The following is a 22,261-nucleotide window of genomic DNA, read 5'->3' as shown; positions in this document are numbered from 1 at the left end:
ACGCATGAAAATACCCGGATGTGTTCTTGATATTGAGGATGCATCAGGTGCAGACTTGCGCGCTGAAATCACTTTACGTCCCAGAAGTCATTGCGGCAAAACAATGGCGGAGGAAGGAATTGCTACGCAAAACGCACGAGAGTGAGACGCTGATAAAAGTAAAGTTTTGTTTGAAAACATTTGAAGTATTAAATACATAAAAAAATGCTAATTTGATTATGAAAATGTGTGTTTTATTGGCATAGAACAACTAATCTTAATTGAGTTTCTTATTTTAGATTATATTATTATTTCCTGATGAAAAAGTGATATTTATGTATATTTGCCCTTACAAAATGACATAATAAAAAAATTTAATAATGCATATAATAATGCAGATAATGGTATGTTTGTCACTTTATGAATGATGTGATGTTGAAACTGGGGAGGTCAAGTGACCAATAGGAAGATCCCACACATCTCAATTCTCGCAAGTGCGTTCTGTGTTCTCACAAGTGCCATCTGAGTTCGTTCTTCCAAGGTTGCCAAGCAAGACCAATCTGCACGAGAAGTCCGTTATTTGTGTTCTTTGAATTTTTTTTCTGACAGTGTATTCATCTTTATGTTTTTCCACAAAATCTGACCTGATCTTAAATTATAAATCATTTTTATAAGCTTAACATTTTGAATCAGTGTAAGGAGACAGTAGTAAACACTTTATGTACTGATTTTTGTTTAACCAAAATATTGTTACTGATCGCAGCTTTAAATGTTATAAAAATGTGTCAAAAAATGAATGTCACTGAAATGTCAATAGTGGTTCTCAACTTGTTTGTTGTCACCCAAAAATCAGTTGCAAGTCTGTTCTGCACCCTCGAAAAAAAAAATGTGTACAAAAGCTGTCACTGGGACAGTACCCTTTTAAAAGGTCCTAATATGAACCATTTAGTAATAGCTAAGTGGCAGCCGGTGACTTCTTATTTCGATGGCGCACGATGCGAAGTTCGTCACAACATGTATGTAGCCCGTCATGTGTGTGGTTCGTCATTTCAAAATATGTGTTCTGCGTATCGAGTGCTCCTATGTGCATCACGCGTCTTTTCAAAATAAGTGCCTGCTGCAAATGCATCTAAAGGGTTTATGATAAAAGAGACGCTCGCGTTTTATGCGTAATCAGAGTTTACTGATAAGGGATTGTCTTGTGTGTATTTTGTTAGCGTGAGCGTCTCTTTTTCATCAATGGTTTTGATGCGTGTGCAGCAGGCACTTATTTTGACAAAACACGTGATGCACACAGTTCACATGACGGAACAAACACATATTTTGAAAACACGACCAACACATATTTTGAATTTGCGCCCCTCGGTAGAGCAGTCACGACTGCCACTGATAGCTATGTATACATTTGGTACCAATATGTGCCTTTCGGGTACTTATATGCACTCTTTAGGTACAAAGGTGTACTTTTTGAAAGGGTACCGCCACAGTGACGGCTTCTGTACCTTTATTTCTGAAAGTGTGGGTCATAAATCATCGTGTCAATCAAGCTTTATTCTGCAAATGTTATTTTATTTATTTTGCATATTTGCATAATCATGAATTATGCATTTATTAATAAATAACATTCATAAGTAAAATATGTTTGCTCATGCAATGATAAAGTACTGCACTTGTTAACATCCTTTGAATATACTCAGTATAGTGTCCTTAAAACATATTTTTCACAGATAGAGAGAGAGAGAGAGAGAGAGAGAGAGAGAGAGAGAGAGAGAGAGAGAGAGAGATAGAGAGAGAGAGAGAGAGATAGAGAGAGAGAGAGAGAGAGAGAGAGAGAGAGAGAGAGAGAGAGACATGTGTATAAGTGATGGTTGGGGGAGCACAGTGTGGGAGTATGGAAATAAAAAAGGACGGTAAAAGGAGGAGGGATTTAATGACACCCGCCCCCAACCTCACAAACGAGCTATCGCTCGACTGACAGCACCCCTCGGCCAATCAGCTTGCACAGAATGCACAATGGACGGGCAGCAATTTGCCTGTCCCCAGGGAGACAGGGTGGAGTGTGTGCGCAGAAGCATGTGTGCATCATTAGGAGCACAGCGCAGACCCGAATAGCGCAGACTTTCTCTTCTCACAGGGCTTTCAGCATCTTTTCCAGTCCAGGATGCCGGAGCAGCACGGAGAGAGAGACCTGTCAGTCTAACACGGTTACGTTCTCAAATAAGACTGTGAGTCACTCGGATCTAAATCTAGACTAAACTGAAGCTTGCGTCTTGCCTGCATTTTAGAGGAATACATTGTGTTTATCAATAAACGAGGATCTTTATTTCGGGTAAGCACAGCTTTTTTTGTTCTTAAATGACTCATGTGCTTGTTGTGCAATGGGGTGTTTTAATAGCGTGGCAATGCAGGGGTCTTTAATCCAAGCCTACGCTTTCTCCGAACCTTCTTTGTAAGTAACAGAGTATTAGAATTGCTTATGAATGTGCACTTTGTTCTTAGTTTTAATGTAATTTGATTACAATTGTATTTCAAGGGATTATAAAAGGCTGCGGGCAAGTGTTAAAGAAATGCCGTAATCTTGTGCAGAAAGAGAGAGAGAGTGAGTGAGACAGAGAGAGAGACTCTACAGGTATTATGGAGAAAAATGATTACTGTGAATTTAATTATTTGATCTTTAAGAAATTGCTTATTTAATTTTTTGTGATTTTAGTTTCAGCTCAGGATTTCAGAAGTACTTAGTAAATATTTTAGTGGGACTAATAAATAACTGAAAGTATGAAAGGTATCGATTTCCCTATCTGATTAATCTTTTAGACAACTACTATATTGATAAAGCGACATAAAAAACAATCTTTATGGATGTCATGTAAACTTTGTCAATGTTATAACGACTCTTCAGGCCCAAAAGCTGCGTTCTGCACGATCAGACCTGCTGTCAATTTATGGTCTGCAAATCCTGCTGTATCACTGTGTGTTACAATGCATGTGTCAATCTCTACAGTACATCCTTATGATACAGTGCTCATAAATGAATACATCACACACATGTTATCTTGTAGACTGTATGGCACATAGCTTGTAAGACATCTTTTTAGGATCTAGTGATTGGCGCTGCACTTCAGAACATAAACAATGTAAACTTAATCAAATATTCTCTGCCGTACCTGCCGGCTAAAATATTACAGATAGTAGTTTTGAAATAGGGCACTTGGGAGGACGGGGCTTAGAAAAAGAAATGTATTTGATCTTATAGCACTATCAAGTAATGTTAGATGTTTCTGCTTTATTTTAAGTCAAACCATTCGATCCATTTGTATAGTGCATTTTACATTTATGCATCAAGCTACACATTTTATTTTGTGGGATCCCTAGGAGTCGAACCCATAACCTTTGTGCTACTCATGCAATGCTCTACCAAATGGATTTACTCTTTGAGACAGAAAAATAGAGATCAATGAAAACAATAGGAGTTAAAATGCTAACATGTGAGACAGACAGGGCTGAAGCATATGCGACAGAAATAGCTGATATATCTATAGGGATTCTGTCAGCAGTATTGAAGCATAATTAATTGCTGTCGTGCTGTGTGCTCGCCTAGCAGAGCAGAGCAGGTGAGATCTGTAGAAATATATGGCATACACACACACACGCACGCACACACATGCGCGCACGCACACACACGCACACACACACACACACAGTGGCAGCATGTCAGTGTAGTATCTTAACTAATTATACTGCACACCGGGGCGTTTGAAGTGACACTGTGTAGTGTGATAGGAAACAATGCTGATAAATTACAGCGTGGTGGGGAAAACTTCAGCTCTATTACACACAGTCATGCTGAGCTTATAACACATGTAAAAAGCTATTTTCTTTTTGTAACAGCAACAGAATAGAACTAAACAGAATAGAACAACATAGAATAGAACAATATAGGACATTATAGAATAGAACAGAATAAAACTAGGGTTGTCACAATTACAATTCTCTTCCCAAGAACCCAATTTGAACAATATTTAAATAAAAATAAAACAGTATAGAATAAAACAGTATAGAGAAATGAAGAATAGAACAGTACAGAACAGTATAGAATAGGACATTATAGAACACTACAGAATAGAACAGTATAAAACATTATATAATAGAACATTATAGAACACTATATAATAGAACAGTATAGAACACTATATAATAGAACAGTATAGAACACTATAAAATAGACCATTACAGTATACTATAGAATAGAACAGTATAGACCAATATCAACTAAAACAGCACAGAACAGTATAGAAAGGAACATTATAGAACACTATAGAATAGAACAATATAGAATACTATAGAATAGAACAGTATAGAACACTATAGAATAGAACATTATAGAACACTATAAAATAGAACAGTATAGAATAGAACATTACAGTATACTATAGAATAGAACAGTATCAACTAAAACAGCACAGAACAGTATAGGAAGGAACATTATAGAACACTATAGAATATAACATAATAGAACACTATAGAATAGACCAGAACATTAAAGAACCCTACAGAAGAGATCATTATAGAACCCTGTAGAATAGATCATTATAGAACCCTATAGAATAGAACATTATATAACACCATAGAATAGAACATTATAGAACACTAGAGAATAGAACATTATAACAATATAGAATATAACATTAAAGAACCCTATAGAATATAACATTAGATAACCCTATAGAATAGAACATAATAAAACACTATAGAATAGAGCATTATAGAACACCATAGAATAGAACAGTATAGAACATTATGGAATAGAACACTATAGAATAGAACATTATAGAACACTATAGAATAGAACAGTATAGAACACTATAAAATAGACCATTACAGTAAACTATAGAATAGAACAGTATAGAACAGTATCAACTAGAACAGCACAGAACACTACAGAACACTATAGAATAGAACATTACAGAACCCTAGAGAATAGAAGATTATAAAACACTATAGAATAGAACATTATAGAACACTATAGGACACTATAGAATAGAACAATATAGAACATTATGGAAAAGAACACTATAGAATATAACATTATAGAACACTATAGAATAGACCACTATAGAACAGATCAGAATATAGAACAGCTCAGAACACTATAGAATAGAACATTATAGAACACTATAGAATAGACCACTATAGAACAGATCAGATTAAAACAGCACAGAAAAGTATAGAATGGAACATTATAGAACACTATATAATAGAATAGAATAGAACAGCACAGAACACTTTAGAATAGAACATTATAGAACACTATAGAATAGAACACTATAGAACAGATCAGAATAAAACAGCACGGAAAAGTATAGAATAGAACATTATAGAATAGAACATTATAGAACACTATAGAATAGACCACTATAGAACAGATCAGATTAAAACAGCACAGAAAAGTATAGAATGGAACATTATAGAACACTATATAATAGAATAGAATAGAACAGCACAGAACACTTTAGAATAGAACATTATAGAACACTATAGAATAGAACACTATAGAACAGATCAGAATAAAACAGCACGGAAAAGTATAGAATAGAACATTATAGAACACTATAGAACAGATCAGAATAGAACAGCACAGAACAGTATAGTGTAGAACAGTCTAGAATAAAAATTTATAGAAATAGAACAGTATGGAGCAGTATAGATAGAGCAGTATAGCATAGAACAGTATAAAACAAAAGAGAAGAGAATAGAAGAGAATAGAATAGTATAGAATAGACCGTATAAAATAGAACAGAAGAGTACAGAACAATATAAAATAAAACAGTATACAATAGTACAGAATAGAACTAGAGCTGTCAGGGTCACCGTCGCCCATTTAAGTGATTTATTACAAGTCAAGTCTAAGTTTATTACTTATAAAAACAATATAAATACACCATGTTTTATGTCTGTATTGTATACGGGGAGACTATTCCATCAAGCTGTCAATCATTCTTTCTACTGCATTAAGTGACTGAACCTAAAGTATGCCCCTCATTCTTCAGATCAACTGATACAGTAAAGTGATATCATCTTACAGTATAGAATAATATACAAATAAAGGTGCTTCATGATGCCATAGAAAAACCCTATTTTGTCTAGATGGTTCTATAAAGAACGGCTAAAATCTCAAGAATTTGTCTGCTTCACAAATGTTTATTTGTGGCGAAGTTTATTTGTGGCACAGTACAGGTATAGAAAAGAACAGTATGGAACTCTATTTTATAGTAAAGTAAATAATAAAACAATAGTACAAAAGTAAAGAACATTATTAAACAGAATAGTAGCGTACAACGGAACAAGATACCCAGAGCAGAATAAAATAAAACCATATTAAACAGTATAGAACACAATACAAACTACAAAATAGAAATCTAAGTATATTTACAGTGTAGTATTATAAATCTGGAGAGAGAAAATATTCTTACCATAAATTTTATAACCTAAATAAATTAATAAAATAAGCAAATTAGTAACTTAAATAAAAGACTTAAAGCAAAAGACGATTCAAACAGATAATCTATCTGTATATGAATGTTTCTTAAACCCTCTGATGACTAATGATGCCTTCAAGTGGATTCGGAAATATTGTAATTATAACTTCCAAGCACGTGAACGATCAAATGATGTCGTATTTACAAGTGGGAAAATGAGGATTCTAGAGCATACACAAGTTGCCGAGTTGTGACGCTGTAGAGAGCGTGTTGATTTCCAATACGATGAAAAACAACTCTGTGGTCAATGGCAATGAATGATTTTGCAAATGTTCAGTTTTATGTGCTGTATTTTAAATGCACAACATAGGTGTTCACCATGTGAAAAGAAAAAGTACTAAAAAAAATTACTAGAACTCCCACAAAATTTTGAAATTGTCTTCCTCTCTGGGCACATTTTTGTATGAATTGATATAAATTGTATAAGTTAAAGTTTACATTACTGCTTTTGTTACATTCCACATAATTTTGTTAGAATTGCTCTACTTCCGTATGATTTTCCGACTTGACCACGTTACACGTCATAATAACGAACAATATGAAGATACGAATTTCCTAGATGCATTTGAAGCAGAATACTATAAACTAGTGGTGGACCTCAAATCACACAGGTTTATTTTAATGAAAGCAAAAGGTCATGGGCTTAAAGTATAATCCATTAACTTCATTATTTCCCTTCTTGCTTTTACTCACACACGGTGTAAATGAAACCCGAGAGGTCCTCAGACCTGTTCCACCTCCAAACACAAAACCTGAATGGACACAGTTTCACAATCTCCGTTAAAGCTTCATAATCCGACAGGGCGCCACCTTAAATTCTGTCTCCCTCAAACACTCTTCACTGTGAGGACGGTGAACCACCACAGAGTTATGTCGAGATCTCTCCTCTCTCTAGCCTTGTGAATAAAACATCGCACAGCGGGGCCACATTTTGTAGTGTCTGTTGCATTAGGTGAGTTGATGGAAACGTGCGTGTTATTTTCAAGAGTGCTTCGCTCTAAAGGAGGCTTACCATAAATATTTCAAGAAAAACGTGGTTGGACTGCTGGATTTTCGTAGACGGGTGGTTGCCAGCAAAAATATGTGAAAAACATGAACAGACTAACTGCTATTGCTTTTGATGATAACAGATTGTTTATGGTAATAAATGCAAACATTTTTGACGGCTATCAACAGACACATGCAACAAATAATAGCAACTAGGGGTGGGTGACAAATCGCCTTCAATTCTCATGCGTACCTCATCAGTAATTAGTAGTAAATTGCCATCACCTGCTTTCAAATTGAGCGGCATTTACTACACAGAGCCGTATTTCACAGAGAAGCTCGTCAAAATCACATACATTATCAGAGGCGATTTGTCCACGATTATGAATGCAGTTTTGCCTATTTATCGTCCACCCCCTTTTTTTTAATCATCCATTTTACATTTAGGACATAATATCAAACTGCACTCTTTTTGAACAACTATGTAGCACCAAAAATTCACAATTTTCCACAATTTTTTTTTTTACAAATCAATATAAATTTTTTAAACTGTTAGTTCTAGACTCCATTCTGATCCGTCAATAGCTGTGGTTTGCTTATGAAATAATACAACTACAGTATGACGATTCTGTAACTGTGTCCCAATCCGAAGGCTGCGACCTTCTAAGGACGTGACCTCAGAAGGCCGGTACTCGTTCTTTGAAGGTCGCAGCCTCTGAAGTCCCCAAAGAGAACTGATATGAGACGGTCTAGCCTTCGGAGGATCCATAAGGATCCACCGCGCATGTAATTGGGACACAACGGCGACGTTTCTGACTGAAAATAAAAATTTTATTTTAGAAAACATGACACGTTGATGTACAGTAGATTAAACTAACTAACCTTAGAAATATACGCAACATACACAGAGTAATATTAATACAAAACATAACTTAAAATACTAAAACAGTGACAATAAACCTTTTCCTGCTAAATACACACATTTATTTAACAAAGGTTTAAATGTTTATTTTTAAAATATCCAGCGGTTATGTTCAGGCGTTACAGGCGCACAATGTATCTTGGGATAGACTAGGCTGTGAAGTATCCATTCGTTCTATCCTTAAGTAATAAGGACACATTTTAAAGCTTCAGCCTTCGAATTGGGACGGCCTTATGGGGCACACGTAGACACCAAAATGCAAGTTCAACGATTGCGCGAGTAGATTACATAAAAAATCAATGCAAAGACGTGAACAAGGAATCGCCTTCCCTTGCGCGGGGCGATGCGAATGATGTGATATGGGGCGATTCGCCCAAATTTAGGGGTGGACCGATAAATGCCGATATATACTAATAATACGCGGCCGATAACTATTCTGAATCGCACAGCCGATAATATTCACAGCTACTTCATGTACTACGACTTTTGATCAGGAAGTCCTTCTTGATCTGAAATCACTGTTAGGTTGAGTCGTTTAAAACATGCACTTGAAAAAGCAACACTCGTCAAACATAATCATTATAAATATTCTTTATTATTATGAAAATACCTGAAAAGGTTTGAAGAACAGCAATATAAATATATCCTTAAGCCATTTCTTGGAACTATGTGTTATAGCTGCATGTGTATAGTTACTATTCTGCAGCGCACATTGAGTTTCTGCGCAAGAGCGCCCCCTGGCTTTTGGATGTAGCGGAATTTCACCGTATTTCTTTGAGAAGCATAGCAAGCATCATTGGCCGATATATCGGTGCACCCCTAACCAAATTGAAAACATTCAAGCGAAAAATTAGCATGACACGAAGTTTAATCCCGCAAGTAATTTTGAGCGAGTAACGTGATGCCCCGCGTTTGGTGTGTACGTAGCATTACTAACCTTTAGTGAAAAAGCGGTGACACAATCGGTCTCAGAATACGCACCCTTAGCATTGTTAACATATGTGAAACAGTCACAGACTAGTTTTTCGAATGGAAGGAATGACTCATTTTTTAAAATTTGCATTTTGTGGTAATAGTTTTATAAAAGTAATTGGGTACTTTGATTCTTGTTGTGCTTAACAATGGACTTCAGCCGTGACTTATTCCACGATATAGCACAACCTCTCGTACCATTTCAAAGTATAACGTAAAAGTTTCAAGGTACTGTATACGTTGAGCATACAGTAAGTCTTTGAAAATGATGTATGTGTCGACCCATGACGAATTTGACCTTCTAGAGGCACTCTGCATAATGAAGAACAGCACCACACCAATCTACCGCATTTACCCCACCACTCAAACCCATATTTCACATAATGAAGTGGGCACAACACTCATAACCCATCCTGAGAGCTCTCTCAAAAGCGCACATATATGAAGAAATCAAATTAGCAGATGTGGAACAAAGCTCTTCAGAGAAAACAGCGGAAATGGGAGAAACGGAGAGCGAGATGCATTGTGGGTGTATTGTTCACACATATGCATTTGTGGTGCGCTCATTATAGCAGCAAGAGTGTTGACTACAGATGATGGCAATTTGTGTTTCATTACCTACCAAAGAAACATCTGACCAATTGCACACACAACCAAATTCTCGTAGATCAGACAGTAATCAGCTTGAGAAACAAGCGTACAATCGTTTGTACCGAGTCATTGAGATGAATGCCGATCTTCGCACAATCCTGGCAATAAGCGCCTACAGGACCAAACAGATGGCTATGCAAGGGAAAGGAGAGAGAGAGAGAGGAAAAAAATTTGCTCACACCTGCTTGTGTTGACTCGCTGCCATAGTCGGACTAACATAAGCACACTGTCCGAAAGGAGGTCTCTGCAAACCTGCTCCTATAGTGATACTGACAGTTTCGTCTAGAACAGCCAGGAGGCTTTGTGCTTTCTGTCGTCAAGGTTATGAATCAATAATTTTAGCAAACGAAGTAAGATCTAGCACATGCACACTATGATCAGCTAAGTAAAACACTAAGATTTTTATACTAATAACGGGGCCATTTAATCGCAAATTAACTGCGTACACAGATCAATCATGTCTGTTTGCTAAATTGACGGCACTAATTTTATTAAAGGTATTTTTTCTACCGTTTTCTACTATTTCCTCAGGCTGTATAAAGGTTATCAAGCATTTTATTTGTTAAGTGATAACAACTGCTCATGCCACTGCAACTGCATGAGCAAACACTTCACAAAGAGTTGCTCACTAGATGCATTCGAAGAGTATTGTAGTCGACTGTATGAAAGGTGCAAAACAGAAGCCGAATTCACAGGAACATTTTTGAATGTCTTAATTAACCTGCTGTGCCCAATGGCAGCTGCCACCAAGATAAAATACAGTGGTTATCACAAAGCCCTTTGGGACAGCACTTCATTGTGAAATAATTGCCCCTCTGCGTATTCGGAAAGCTTTAATGTCTATTTAGCAGACAATAAAAACCAATGCCGTTAGTATGCTTGGATAAGACTTTCGAAAGAAATGCAACAAAGCACATTAAATGTCATGCACAATGGAAATTACAATTGTTATTGTGCATGTTACAAAAGATTTAAGTGACTGGTTCCTCGGTTGCCTAATACAGCATATGATCTTACAGCCGTAGTTCGAACTATGAGTGCACTTTAATGAGACTTCATTGCATATTAGTGCTCAATATATGAGAATTTCAGGGGTTGTGTATTATTGTAGTTAATTCGAGTAAAACATACACTAATATCATAAGGTACATAGCCCGAACTATGGTGATCCATGTAAATTTTTATAACACCTGGCCTCCTACATATTAAAACCTTGGTAAGTTAATATACATATATTAAAAAAGCAGTCCCAGTGGTCACAAGATATATGTGAGAAGGGTGGGTGTGTGGGGTCAAACTAGCATTAATGTATTATTTGATGGCATAAAAACCAATAACACCTTCGCTTATTGGGTGTTAATATATCTTCATGTTTATAAATGCTTTTCCAGACGGTAATGGGACACCATATTCATTACCTCTCTTCTGTGTCTTATTTTCTACAGATGGGAAGCGACGAGTGTGACTGATTGAACATAATAACGATGGCAGACAAGTGGTCCATTCCCCACAAGAATCCAAGATCACCCTGCAAACTTCCACTTTTCCCTGTTCCATTTCCCTAAGGATACGCTGACCTTCACATATTCAGTCTGCATGACAACCCCAAACTCGAAAAATTGAAAGGTTGCTACTCTCTGCCAAGGACAACAACAGGCGAAGCATTGCATTGGGAGCCTTGCCATCAGCAGAAATACACCCAGATGTCATAACAAATGATTTTGTGTTTGCAAATTTAATGCCTCTAACACCAGACCCCATAAGGACCAATTACTAGCGAAGAGAGCAGGACCAAGATGAAAGATTTGCTGTTTGCAGTTTGTTTGCTAGCAGGACTTGTGCTGACTAACACAGTTCAGACCTCTGAGAGGAAGGTTGTGTGCTTTAAACTGTGCAAATGTGAAATCCGACCCTGGTTCTCTCCATCATCCATGTACAACGAGGCTCCGACGGTGGACTGTAATGATCTAGGACTTCTTTCCCTACCAGAGAGGTTGCCTGCAGACACGCAAGTGCTCCTATCACAGACCAACAACATTGCAAAGATCGACAGTCCACTAGATTATCTGGTAAACCTAACAGAAGTAGATCTATCGCGAAACAATATATCCTCCTTGAGTGACATCCATCTAGGTCACCTTCCGCAACTTCTCTCTTTACACCTAGAGGAAAACTGGCTAAGCAGCCTTCGTGAAAACGCCTTTGCACACTTTCTGAACCTACAGGAGCTTTATGTTAACAACAACCTACTCTCCTTGATCAGTGCAGAGGCTTTTCAAGGGCTTAACAAGCTTCTTAGACTTCATCTTAATTCAAACCAGCTGAGGGCCATAAGAACAGAATGGTTCCGTGATCTTTCCCAGCTTGAAATTTTGATGATAGGAGAGAATCCAATTGCCAGGATACAAGACATGAATTTCAAGCCCCTTATCAATCTACGCAGTCTTGTGCTAACCAGGATGAACCTCACAGAAATCTCTGACAGTGCCCTGGTTGGACTTGATAAGCTGGAGAGCATTTCATTCTTTGACAATATGTTCCCAAAAGTACCTCAAGCTGCTCTTAAACAAGTGCGGAACCTCAAGTTCTTGGATCTTAACAAGAATCCCATAGAGAGGGTTCAAAGAGGTGACTTTGTGGACATGATTCATCTGAAGGAACTCGGCATTAACAGCATGCCAGATCTAGTTTCGATTGACAGCTTTGCCATACATAACCTTCCGGAGTTGACCAAAATCGAAGCAACAAACAACCCCCGACTTTCCTACATCCACCCAAATGCATTTTCTAAACTCCCCAGGCTTGAGTCATTGATGCTGAACAGCAATGCTCTTAGGGCTCTTCATCGCATCACGGTAGAGTCCCTGCCTAACCTTCAGGAAGTGAGCATGCACTCCAACCCCATTTACTGTGATTGTGTCATTCGCTGGATCAATATGAACAAGACCAAGGTCCGCTTCATGGAGCCTGATGCACTCCTTTGTGCAGGGCCCTCAGAGTTTGAAGGTCGTCTTGTCAGACATGTACACTTTCGTGAAATGGCAGATATATGCCTACCGCTAATATCCCCGGAGAGCCTCCCCAATCAGGTCAATGTGGGCATCGGCCATTTGGTATCCTTGAACTGCAGGGCGCTTGCGGATCCCGAGCCAGAGATATACTGGGTCACACCTTCAGGCGAAAAGATCACACCCCAAATGGTGTCCAACAAGTACTACGTTCACCCCGAGGGAACGTTTTATATTTATAACATCACAGAAAACGAAGCTGGGCAGTACACTTGCGTGGCTCAAAATCTCATTGGCTCAGACATACGATCAGTCTCTGTGGTAGTAAACGGGTACTACCCAGTTCCAACAAATGAATCTCTGCACATACAAGTGAAAGGGACCGAGCCTCATACTATAAGCATTTCTTGGGTGCCACCGAAGGGTAGCCTCGTGTCTAATATCAAGTGGTCAACTCCATCAAACCGGCCATCTTTGCTGTCCACAGCCCGTGTGTTGTCACGTATTGCCACGTTCAACCTCACACAATTAAACCCACTGACGCACTATGTGGTATGTGTGGAAATTACAGATCTCAAAAGCAGACTTTTGAAAAACTGCATGAACATCAGCACCACAGAGGACCCTGTGGCACTAAGAAATGCAGACGGTGGATTTGATGTGATAATCAGTGTCACAGCGCTGATTCTGATGGTGTCTGCGGTGGCCTGTTCGTTCATCTACCTGCTGCAGAAAAGTGATCACCTTTACAGGAAAATTAGTAACCAGGAGTTACCACCTTCACAGATAAAACCAATCTGGGGGCCGAGGGCTAAAGCCACTGATTCAGAAACAGACTTGATAAAAAACTCTATTTGAGAAAATCAGTGGTTTGGGAATTGTTGGACACAGATCTATCTGGCTAAATATCTCTCAATCTGATGCAGGATCATTATGAAACCGTGGTTTGTGGTTAAGACTTTTAATTTTCATTGACATTGACTGCCAAAAAGCCACTAATTGTTTAGATGTCCCGGGAATATAAAGAGAACCAATATCTCATGCAGGAATAAATAAGAGCACATGAAAGGTTGTGCCTGACTGTTTACAAAGAGCGCAAAGCCTGACTGGCCGAGTCTTTTTATTGTGGGATTATAGCAACACTACTTGTGCAGTGTATTGGTAAAATAAACAATGTCAAGTTTATGATGGACTACGCTCTGTAGAATAGATCATAACAGTACACGTGTACAACACTTTGTGATAAAATACATTTATACTAAAAACGACAGCTTGGTTTTATTGTACGTGTTTGACTCTACTACTTCTTCATTCTGACGATTACACTTTCTGCAACTTAACATCTAAATGAACAATTGGAACGAAGTTACTAGTGTGGTTTAAAATACGCCACAATACACAAATACAAAAATGCATGATATCCAGTAACTCAAACTAGTTTTACTGTGGCTACAAAAAAGCTATTTAACATTATTGAATCACACAAAACAACCATTTTTCTATTTCTGACACCATTGTAAGACCAAGCATATTTGTTACTGATGATTCATTTATTTCACAACCAAAGGTGTCTATAACAAGCGTTGTGATCCTTTAACATTTTGCATTACTTATAAACATGAAAGTAGAGTCTAGAAAGTCCCCTTGTGACTAGCGCAGAAAAATAAGTGTGATGAAATAAGGAGGCGGAGTTTTGTGGGTGAGGGCGGGGCTTGGTGAAAATCACAAAACTCATTGACTTTAAGTCACATTATCTTCTCTTTCATTAAAAATCCAATAGGAATTCCAATGCCGAACTCCCACAGGCGATGCATCGTTGTCACAAAGCGAATGATGCGGGGGATTTATCAGACTTGCATGGCTATACATCACAGGGGCTTTTAGAGTTGGGCCATTTGTCACCTACACAGGAGCTAAATTATGCGTCATTATAGCTGTAGGTAGCGAAGGCTTCGGCATTAATGCGCTACATCTGGCCTCTCATTCTCACCGTGAACCTGCTGAGAAGGGGCGACCGTTACGGGGACAGCAACTGCAGTGGTCATTTATAAGACTTCACATTGAGTGCAGGTGTGAAAGGGTAAATAGGGAGTCAGTGATGTTGGGATACAGAAAAGACACTTCAGCTAAATGCCTGAGGTCTGTGTTGACATATGTTAATATACTGTACTTCTATGACAGATTTGTGACCCATTTTGTTGAAACCTGTGCATAAAATCATCCTACATAAAGTGAAAATTATTATATCTGTAATACTGACTAAGGTCATGTCAAAGACTAAAATCAATGTGAAATCAATCACAGGCAGGGTCACATTAAATTATTAATTTAAAAAAGGATGGCAAACATAATAACATTCAATCTTGATATTTTTAATTAAAGGATTAGTCAATTTTCTTAAAAAAAATCCAGATCATTTACTCACCACCATGTCATCCAAAATGTTGATGTCTTTCTTTGTTCAGTCAAGAAGAAATTATGTTTTTTAAACATTCCAGGATTTTTCTCATTTTAATGGACTTTAATGGACCCCAACACGTAAAAGTTTTAATGCAGTTTAAAATTGCAGTTTCAGAAGGACTCTAAACGATCCCAAATGAGGCATAAGGGTCTTATCTAACAAAACGATTAATTAGTATCATTCGATATACAACAACGTCGGAACGGTCCTCTTTCTCCACACTTGTAAACACTGGGGTCTAGTTTCGAATTCGTCAACCATGACCTCTTGACATCATGACGTATTACGTGAGGTCACGCTGGCATGTCCACGACCGGAGGAAGACGAGAAGTTGTGGTTTAAAAGTGCATATTTTTTATTTTTCTTGTAAAAAATGACAACCGTTTCGCTAGATAAGACCCTTTATGCCTCGTTTGGAATCGTTTAGAGTCCTTTGAAACTCTGTTGAAACTGCAATTTTAAACTGCATTAAAACTGTGCAGAGTGCACATTGTTTGAAAGCCAATGTTGATATTTAAAATCACCTAAACATAAATACCCCAATAGAATCTGGACCTTTTTTGATAGACCCACCCCACACATACGCAACCCGGCAAGGATGTCGGTTAGTAGACACGCACCTTACTGCTGATTGGCTACAAGTGTGTTTTGGTAGTCGGCCCGACTCCCTTTTCCAAAGTGTTTTTCAAACATTGTGCACCCGCCTTTAAGTGTTGGGGTCCATTAAAGTCCATTAAAATGAGAAAAATCCTGCAATGTTTTCCTCAAAAAACATAATTTCTTCTCGACTGAACAAAGAAAGACATCAACATTTTGGATGACATGGTGGTGAGTAAATTATCTGGATTTTTTTTTAAGAAAATTGACTAATCCTTTAGTGCAAGGTTATTTCTAAAAAACGATATATTCTGTAATTATTAATTCACTCCAATGCTATTTTATTTATTATATAACACTATTGAAATCACAGTGAAAGAAGTCTATATGATGTCTGCATGATACAATACAAGTCTTCTGAAACCATATGATGAACAGTGAACAGACTCAATCTTTATAAATTCAATTTAAAGGTGTAACTCCCCAATAATCTCCCAATCCACAGTGTTTTGATAAGCGTTTCCCCAATCAAAATCCATTCACTCTTCTTTCATTTTGCTCCACATAACACAGCAATTAATATCTGCTATGGCACCCCGTGTGTGTAAAGAAAGACAAATGGCTTCTTAATGAAGTGATCTGATGTGCACCCAAGGAAATGAGCAAATGCAACGTTCCTTCAGGAACATTAGCTCCATTAATCTCGATTATGTCCATGTATCTTAGTGTTTGTGTTATTTGTCATATTTTCAAGTCTCTTCGCGGTCACACTATGATCATGCAGTCAAAAATTAACATCATTACACGTTAACAGTTATTAATTACCAATACCACGAGCTTCCTATCTGAGACATCAATGTCAATCTCTACCCTGGTTTCATTACTATGCATCGGCATCACAAGGCTTTTGTTATGGTTTTGTGCACATGGTAGCCGGCATCATGAAAGTTGGAAGAATGATGCATTAGTCAAATTATGTATTATCAAACAGCAAACTCTTGAAGCGTAAAGAGGAAATACACTTTGTTTTACCAGAATGGATCACGTTGAAAATGAGGGGTTGAAACAAGTGGCGATGTGCGATGTCTTTAAAAAAAAAAAGAAGTCATTTCAGAATCCAACCAGGATTTTTATTAAAGAGTAACTAAACCCCTGGTCAGAGCCTGACTCCACCCACTGACAATATTTGAAAAATGCAAAAAAAGTGGGCAGATCCCAACGAAGATAGAGGGGACGAACTAAGCTCGTATCAAGTGTGTGGTGAGATCGTAACAAGGGCGTGGTGAGCTTGAACCTGCTTACGTCACGAGTCATTTTTTGGACCCAACATCCAATGGGAAAATTCAACTGCAGTAGCCACCGTTCAACCTGAAGAGGGCAGCACTCAGACGTTTTTACACCATATATTGTAGTATTGAAACACTTTATATCCAAATGTCAAAAAAATTACTAAAATCAATGAACAGCACTAATAAAGCCCCATTCTTACAGATCATTAACTAAAAAAAGTTGGTTTAGGGTTTAGTTACTCTTTAAAGATTACAAAGAGACACACAATAGGGGCCTTTCAGATATTGCGTTTTTTGCGCGCTCAAGTTCATTATTTCAAATGTAGGCGAGCGGTATACACGCACATAATGAAGGCGACGAAGTCGTGACGTGCACACGGTGCAACGCTCGTTTTTTCGAGTTAAAAACATCTCAACTTTTCAGAACACGTCATGTGACAAGTACCTCCGAGTTTTCTGTACGTTTTGGGCGCGACATGTGAACGCCACCTAATACCAATTTTGTGCTTTTACTAAGGGCTGTATGATTAATCGAAAGAAAGATCAGAATCTTGATTTATACCCACACACACACACAAATTATTTCCTAAATTATAACGATTTGACTGTCTATAAAACCTTTGACAGAAATCTTTGCTTTCACGGATGCACAAGTGACGCATTTAAAGTGCAGATGATGCTCATGTTAACGCGTTCATTGTGCTTTGCTTTCACGGATGCGCAAGCGGTGCATTCATACTGGCTGCGTGTGTCGTTGCTGTCTGTCTGTAAATACAAAATAGTGCAAATACAAATATTACTTTATTTGCAAACTGTGTTCAAATTAACAACTAAGGAAGCCTCTTTAGAATGCTTATTTTATGATTGCTTTGTTTAAAGGAAAGTTAAAAGGAAAATAAAAACTACTATTGAGATAGATTATAGCTGTCCAGGTGGGTCCTGGATTGAAAACGTTTGGGAAACCCTGATGTATATTTAAACAACCCTTTTTTTAACCAAACAGTATACTCTATAAACAAACGGTGCTAAATACAGTAGCACTAAAAATGGTTTACTGACTAGTAATCAAAGGGGAACCATTTTAAGTGCCATAGCACCTATGTAGTACCTGTGCAGAACATCTGGTGCTACAGTGGTGCTAGTATATTACCCCCTTATGGTTCTGCATAGGTGCTTTATAAATGCTATATGGAACTAAAATGGTCCCCCTATGATTACGAGCTTTTAAGTGCTATATAGCACCAATTTTTTAGAGTGTATCATTATTATTTGTCTCTGCAGTGTATATTCAAAGTATTAAAATGATCACAGAAGCACTGGGATAATACTTTACAGTTTACCTATAAACACTAATGTCTATGATCTAGGGCAGATACATTCTTTCACCCAGTAATATTAGTGAGTCATTGAATCTGTGAGATTTATAAAAAAAATAATTCAAACCAATTAAACATTTTTAAAGCAATTCATTTTTGACAGAACCTCTAGTAAATTATGTTATTTTGTTTTGCATTCAGAATCGTGGGAAAATTGTGATCTTCATTTGAAACAACAACAAAAAAAAGATCATGATTCTATTTTTTTCCAGAATCGTTCATTTTATACTGATTTTAAAGAAAAGCAATTCGATACCATTTCTGTGTTCCTGTAGCTTAGTTGGTAGAGGATTGTGTCAGTAGCGCAAAAGCTCCTGGGTTCGATACATACACAGACATTCTCATAAAAACTGGCTTGTAAGCACTGTAAGTCATTCTGGATAAATGCGTCTATGGCATAAAAAGCGTGTCAAATTCATAAACAAAAGTGTGCTAAATGCATAAACTACACAAGTTCTATTAAAATTCGCATGTACTACTGCAATATAAACAGACAAAAAACATAAAATTATGCATTGATCAAGGTTGGAAAAGACTTTTAATTAGATTTTAATTAGGAAAGATATGAAGTTCCGACTGTGGCTCTTGGCAAGGTTGGAAACCCTGTGCTTAACGCTGGGCTTTGATGGCACATTTTCTAATGAATAATTTACCTGCTACTAATGACCCTGTAAGCCGACCGTTCAAGCAGTGCTATCGTTCTGAACGAGGTGATTATAGCAGTGAGCCGATGTGAGGAGCCAAGATTAAAAAAAAAATTCACGGTTCAGGACGAGGTTAGCGAGAGCCTGGCGGCAAACAATATTATAAAGGTTTTTGGACATTGGTGCTAAATTGGTGCATTTCGAAGCAGGCCTCATTTTTTTCATTGTTTTGTTTCAGTGATGATTGAACTTCACGGCTAAAACACTTTTTATAGAAAAATTATGTTGACCTTCAGATGACAACAAAACATACAGTGCTGCGCATATGGCGTGGGTGCAAATGAATGCCAATTTATCAGTCTGTGCATGGATGCAGCTGCAGAATAAAACATAGGCCTACGATCGTCTCAATTTGCACATTTCACAATCCAGCATTAAATGCATTGTAATTTTGTTAAGTGCAAAAATGAATATTTAAATAAAAAAAATTCTCTGTAACTCTGTACGGTCCAAACAATAATCTGCCAACGGCATGTGCAAATACATCACACTTTCAGCGTGCACAATTCATTCTTAGTGCATAGCCTACATAGCCATTATAGCTATAGGCAAGGGTCGATGTGATAAGTCTTAAGTCATTAAAATGTCAGTGTATGTCGATGAGGAATCAAGACCAATTAACAACGATTAGCAGTGTCAAGGGAACTGGTTGTCTAGTTAAAAACATGTCTTGACATACAGTACAACCGTGTGATACAGAAAAGGAGTCTCTCGAGCAACAATCTACGCTCTTTCCAGTAAATTCTTTTTCAGGAATATGAGAAAAATTCCTTTTTTTCTTCAAGAACGAAAAGAAAAAAGCAGCCCATAATCGCTTCAATTATGGATGACCTTTTAAGGGTTTGAAAACTAAAGCCTTTCAACAAGAAGATTGAACAATGGCTGATGGACATTGCCTAAATATTTCATGTTGAATATAAAATGACGACTACATCAGTACAATGCAAAGTGTATGGTTTTATACTAGCCAATGAACTTTTATCATAAAATCAAGGCTTTGACCTTAACTTAAGAACTTTAAGCTAAAAACAAAACGTAAGCCTTAAAATCATTGAGACACGAGAGGAAAAACACAGGTCATCCAAATTACCTACTTTTTTCAAGAAAACAAATTCAATTTAGAGTTTAGAGGTTTTTATAAGCCAAATAATCTTCTTCATCACAAAGCAATGACGAAGGTCATCTTTTCCAAGGCGTTGTTTATAATAAAGATCTCTTCATGCCTCTCTTCACATAATAATACATCACTGCACTTCTCAATAAAAACAAACCTCCACACTTCAATTTATGTGTGCTCATATTTCAGGGCTTCAAGATATAAACAGATCTGTTTTAAGAGAAAACGCTGTACAGGCTTACGCAGTCATTCGGATGAGGATATTGCAAAAAAATACCAGTATTTGATTGAATGGATGAAGGACTTATGTGGCTGTCCTTGTACTGCCTGATGAAAAAGAGCAATGAATGTTGCAGCTACTTTGACCAAAATAGCTGTGTATGGAACAAGCTCACAAAATAAAAAAGATCTGAGAAATTTAGCTGAGATGCACCATGACAGATAGGCTATGTCTGAGTAAATCTGTCTGGCTCTGTTCTGATGAACAGTTGTGTCTGATATTGCAAGTACAGATGGCTGAAGTTTCCCTGTGCCAGTCTGTTAGTGTATTTCCGGTCTGATATAAGAATGATAGAATGATAGGACGTCGGTTTCTTTCGTATTTGTAGCACATACTGTATGTATAGTGGCTTCAAAATGTATTTGGACATCTAAGCATCCTACCATACCATAACAATAAATGAAAAATATCTAGACTTCGTTCTGCCGGCAGAATGTGTTATTAAAAACTAAAATCTGAGAAAATCTATCACTGACACTGACTATGTTAAATCATTTGTATGTTGTAAAAAATCTGTAGTTTTTATGTTAAAAATCTGTCAAGAAACAAGTTACTTGTAGTTAAAAACTGTAAAAAATAAGTTTTTTTTATTACAGCATGATACACAAATTGTATATATATAAACAACAAATATATGAGAAAACATAAATATTTACATGAAATATAATCAAATGTGAAGAGTCACCCAGGGAATTGTGGGAACATTTTTTTTTACAGTTTTTTATTGTTTGTAAGGTGACTTGTATTTTTTATGAAATAACTGCTAATATTTATATATATATATATATATATATATATATATATATATATATATATATATATAAAATACAAGTTACTGTAAAAACAATAAAAAAAATCCTATATATGGAACAATTTTTTAAAGTTTTTATTGTTTTTACGGTGACTTGTATTTTTTATGTAATAATAAATATAATAGAAAACATAATTATTTACATGAAATATAATCAAATGTGAAACGGTGAAGAGTCATGTATGGAATTGTCTGAACATTTTTTTACTGTTTTTTTTTTATGTTACGGTGACTTGTATTTTTTACTTTAAAAAACATAATTTGAACAATATTTTACTGTAAAAGTACACTGTAAAAAATCTTTACTGCCTTAAATTTTGTAATTTTCAATTTAGATTTACAAGTCATGTCAACCTACATATTAAGAGATGAGTGGCTACAACTTATAAAATGAAGTTGACTTTTTTCAACTCTATTTTATAAGTTATAACAACTTATCTGTAATTATAACAACACATCTCTAGTCAAGATAAATAATAGTAAGTTGACACAATAAAAAAAAATAAGGCAGCAATTTTTTTACAGTGTTCCCTTGAATATCATAAAGATTTTCACAGTAAAATAAAATGTA

General features: G+C 36.7%; 2 protein-coding genes across 3 annotated transcripts in view; one reads left to right on the top strand and one right to left on the bottom strand.

Annotated features, from left to right (window-relative positions):
• Positions 1–22,261, bottom strand: part of immp2l (inner mitochondrial membrane peptidase subunit 2) — a 107,600-nt gene that overhangs the window by 7,070 nt on the left and 78,269 nt on the right. The window lies entirely within an intron of this gene.
• On the top strand, positions 1,980–14,351 carry lrrn3a (leucine rich repeat neuronal 3a). Its single transcript, XM_065291953.2, has 2 exons — positions 1,980–2,308; positions 11,493–14,351. Exon 2 carries the CDS (start codon positions 11,844–11,846, stop codon positions 13,911–13,913), a length of 2,070 nt encoding a protein of 689 aa, XP_065148025.1. The 5' UTR covers positions 1,980–2,308; positions 11,493–11,843; the 3' UTR covers positions 13,914–14,351.

This window comes from Paramisgurnus dabryanus, chromosome 23 (assembly GCF_030506205.2).
Source record: "Paramisgurnus dabryanus chromosome 23, PD_genome_1.1, whole genome shotgun sequence".
Classification (NCBI taxonomy): Eukaryota; Metazoa; Chordata; class Actinopteri; order Cypriniformes; family Cobitidae; genus Paramisgurnus; species Paramisgurnus dabryanus.
This window is presented reverse-complemented; position numbering and strand designations above follow the sequence as displayed.

Coding starts and splice junctions, on each gene's coding strand:
- lrrn3a (XM_065291953.2), top strand. CDS start 11,844: ATGAAAGATTTGCTGTTTGCAGTTTGTTTGCTAGCAGGACTTGTGCTG.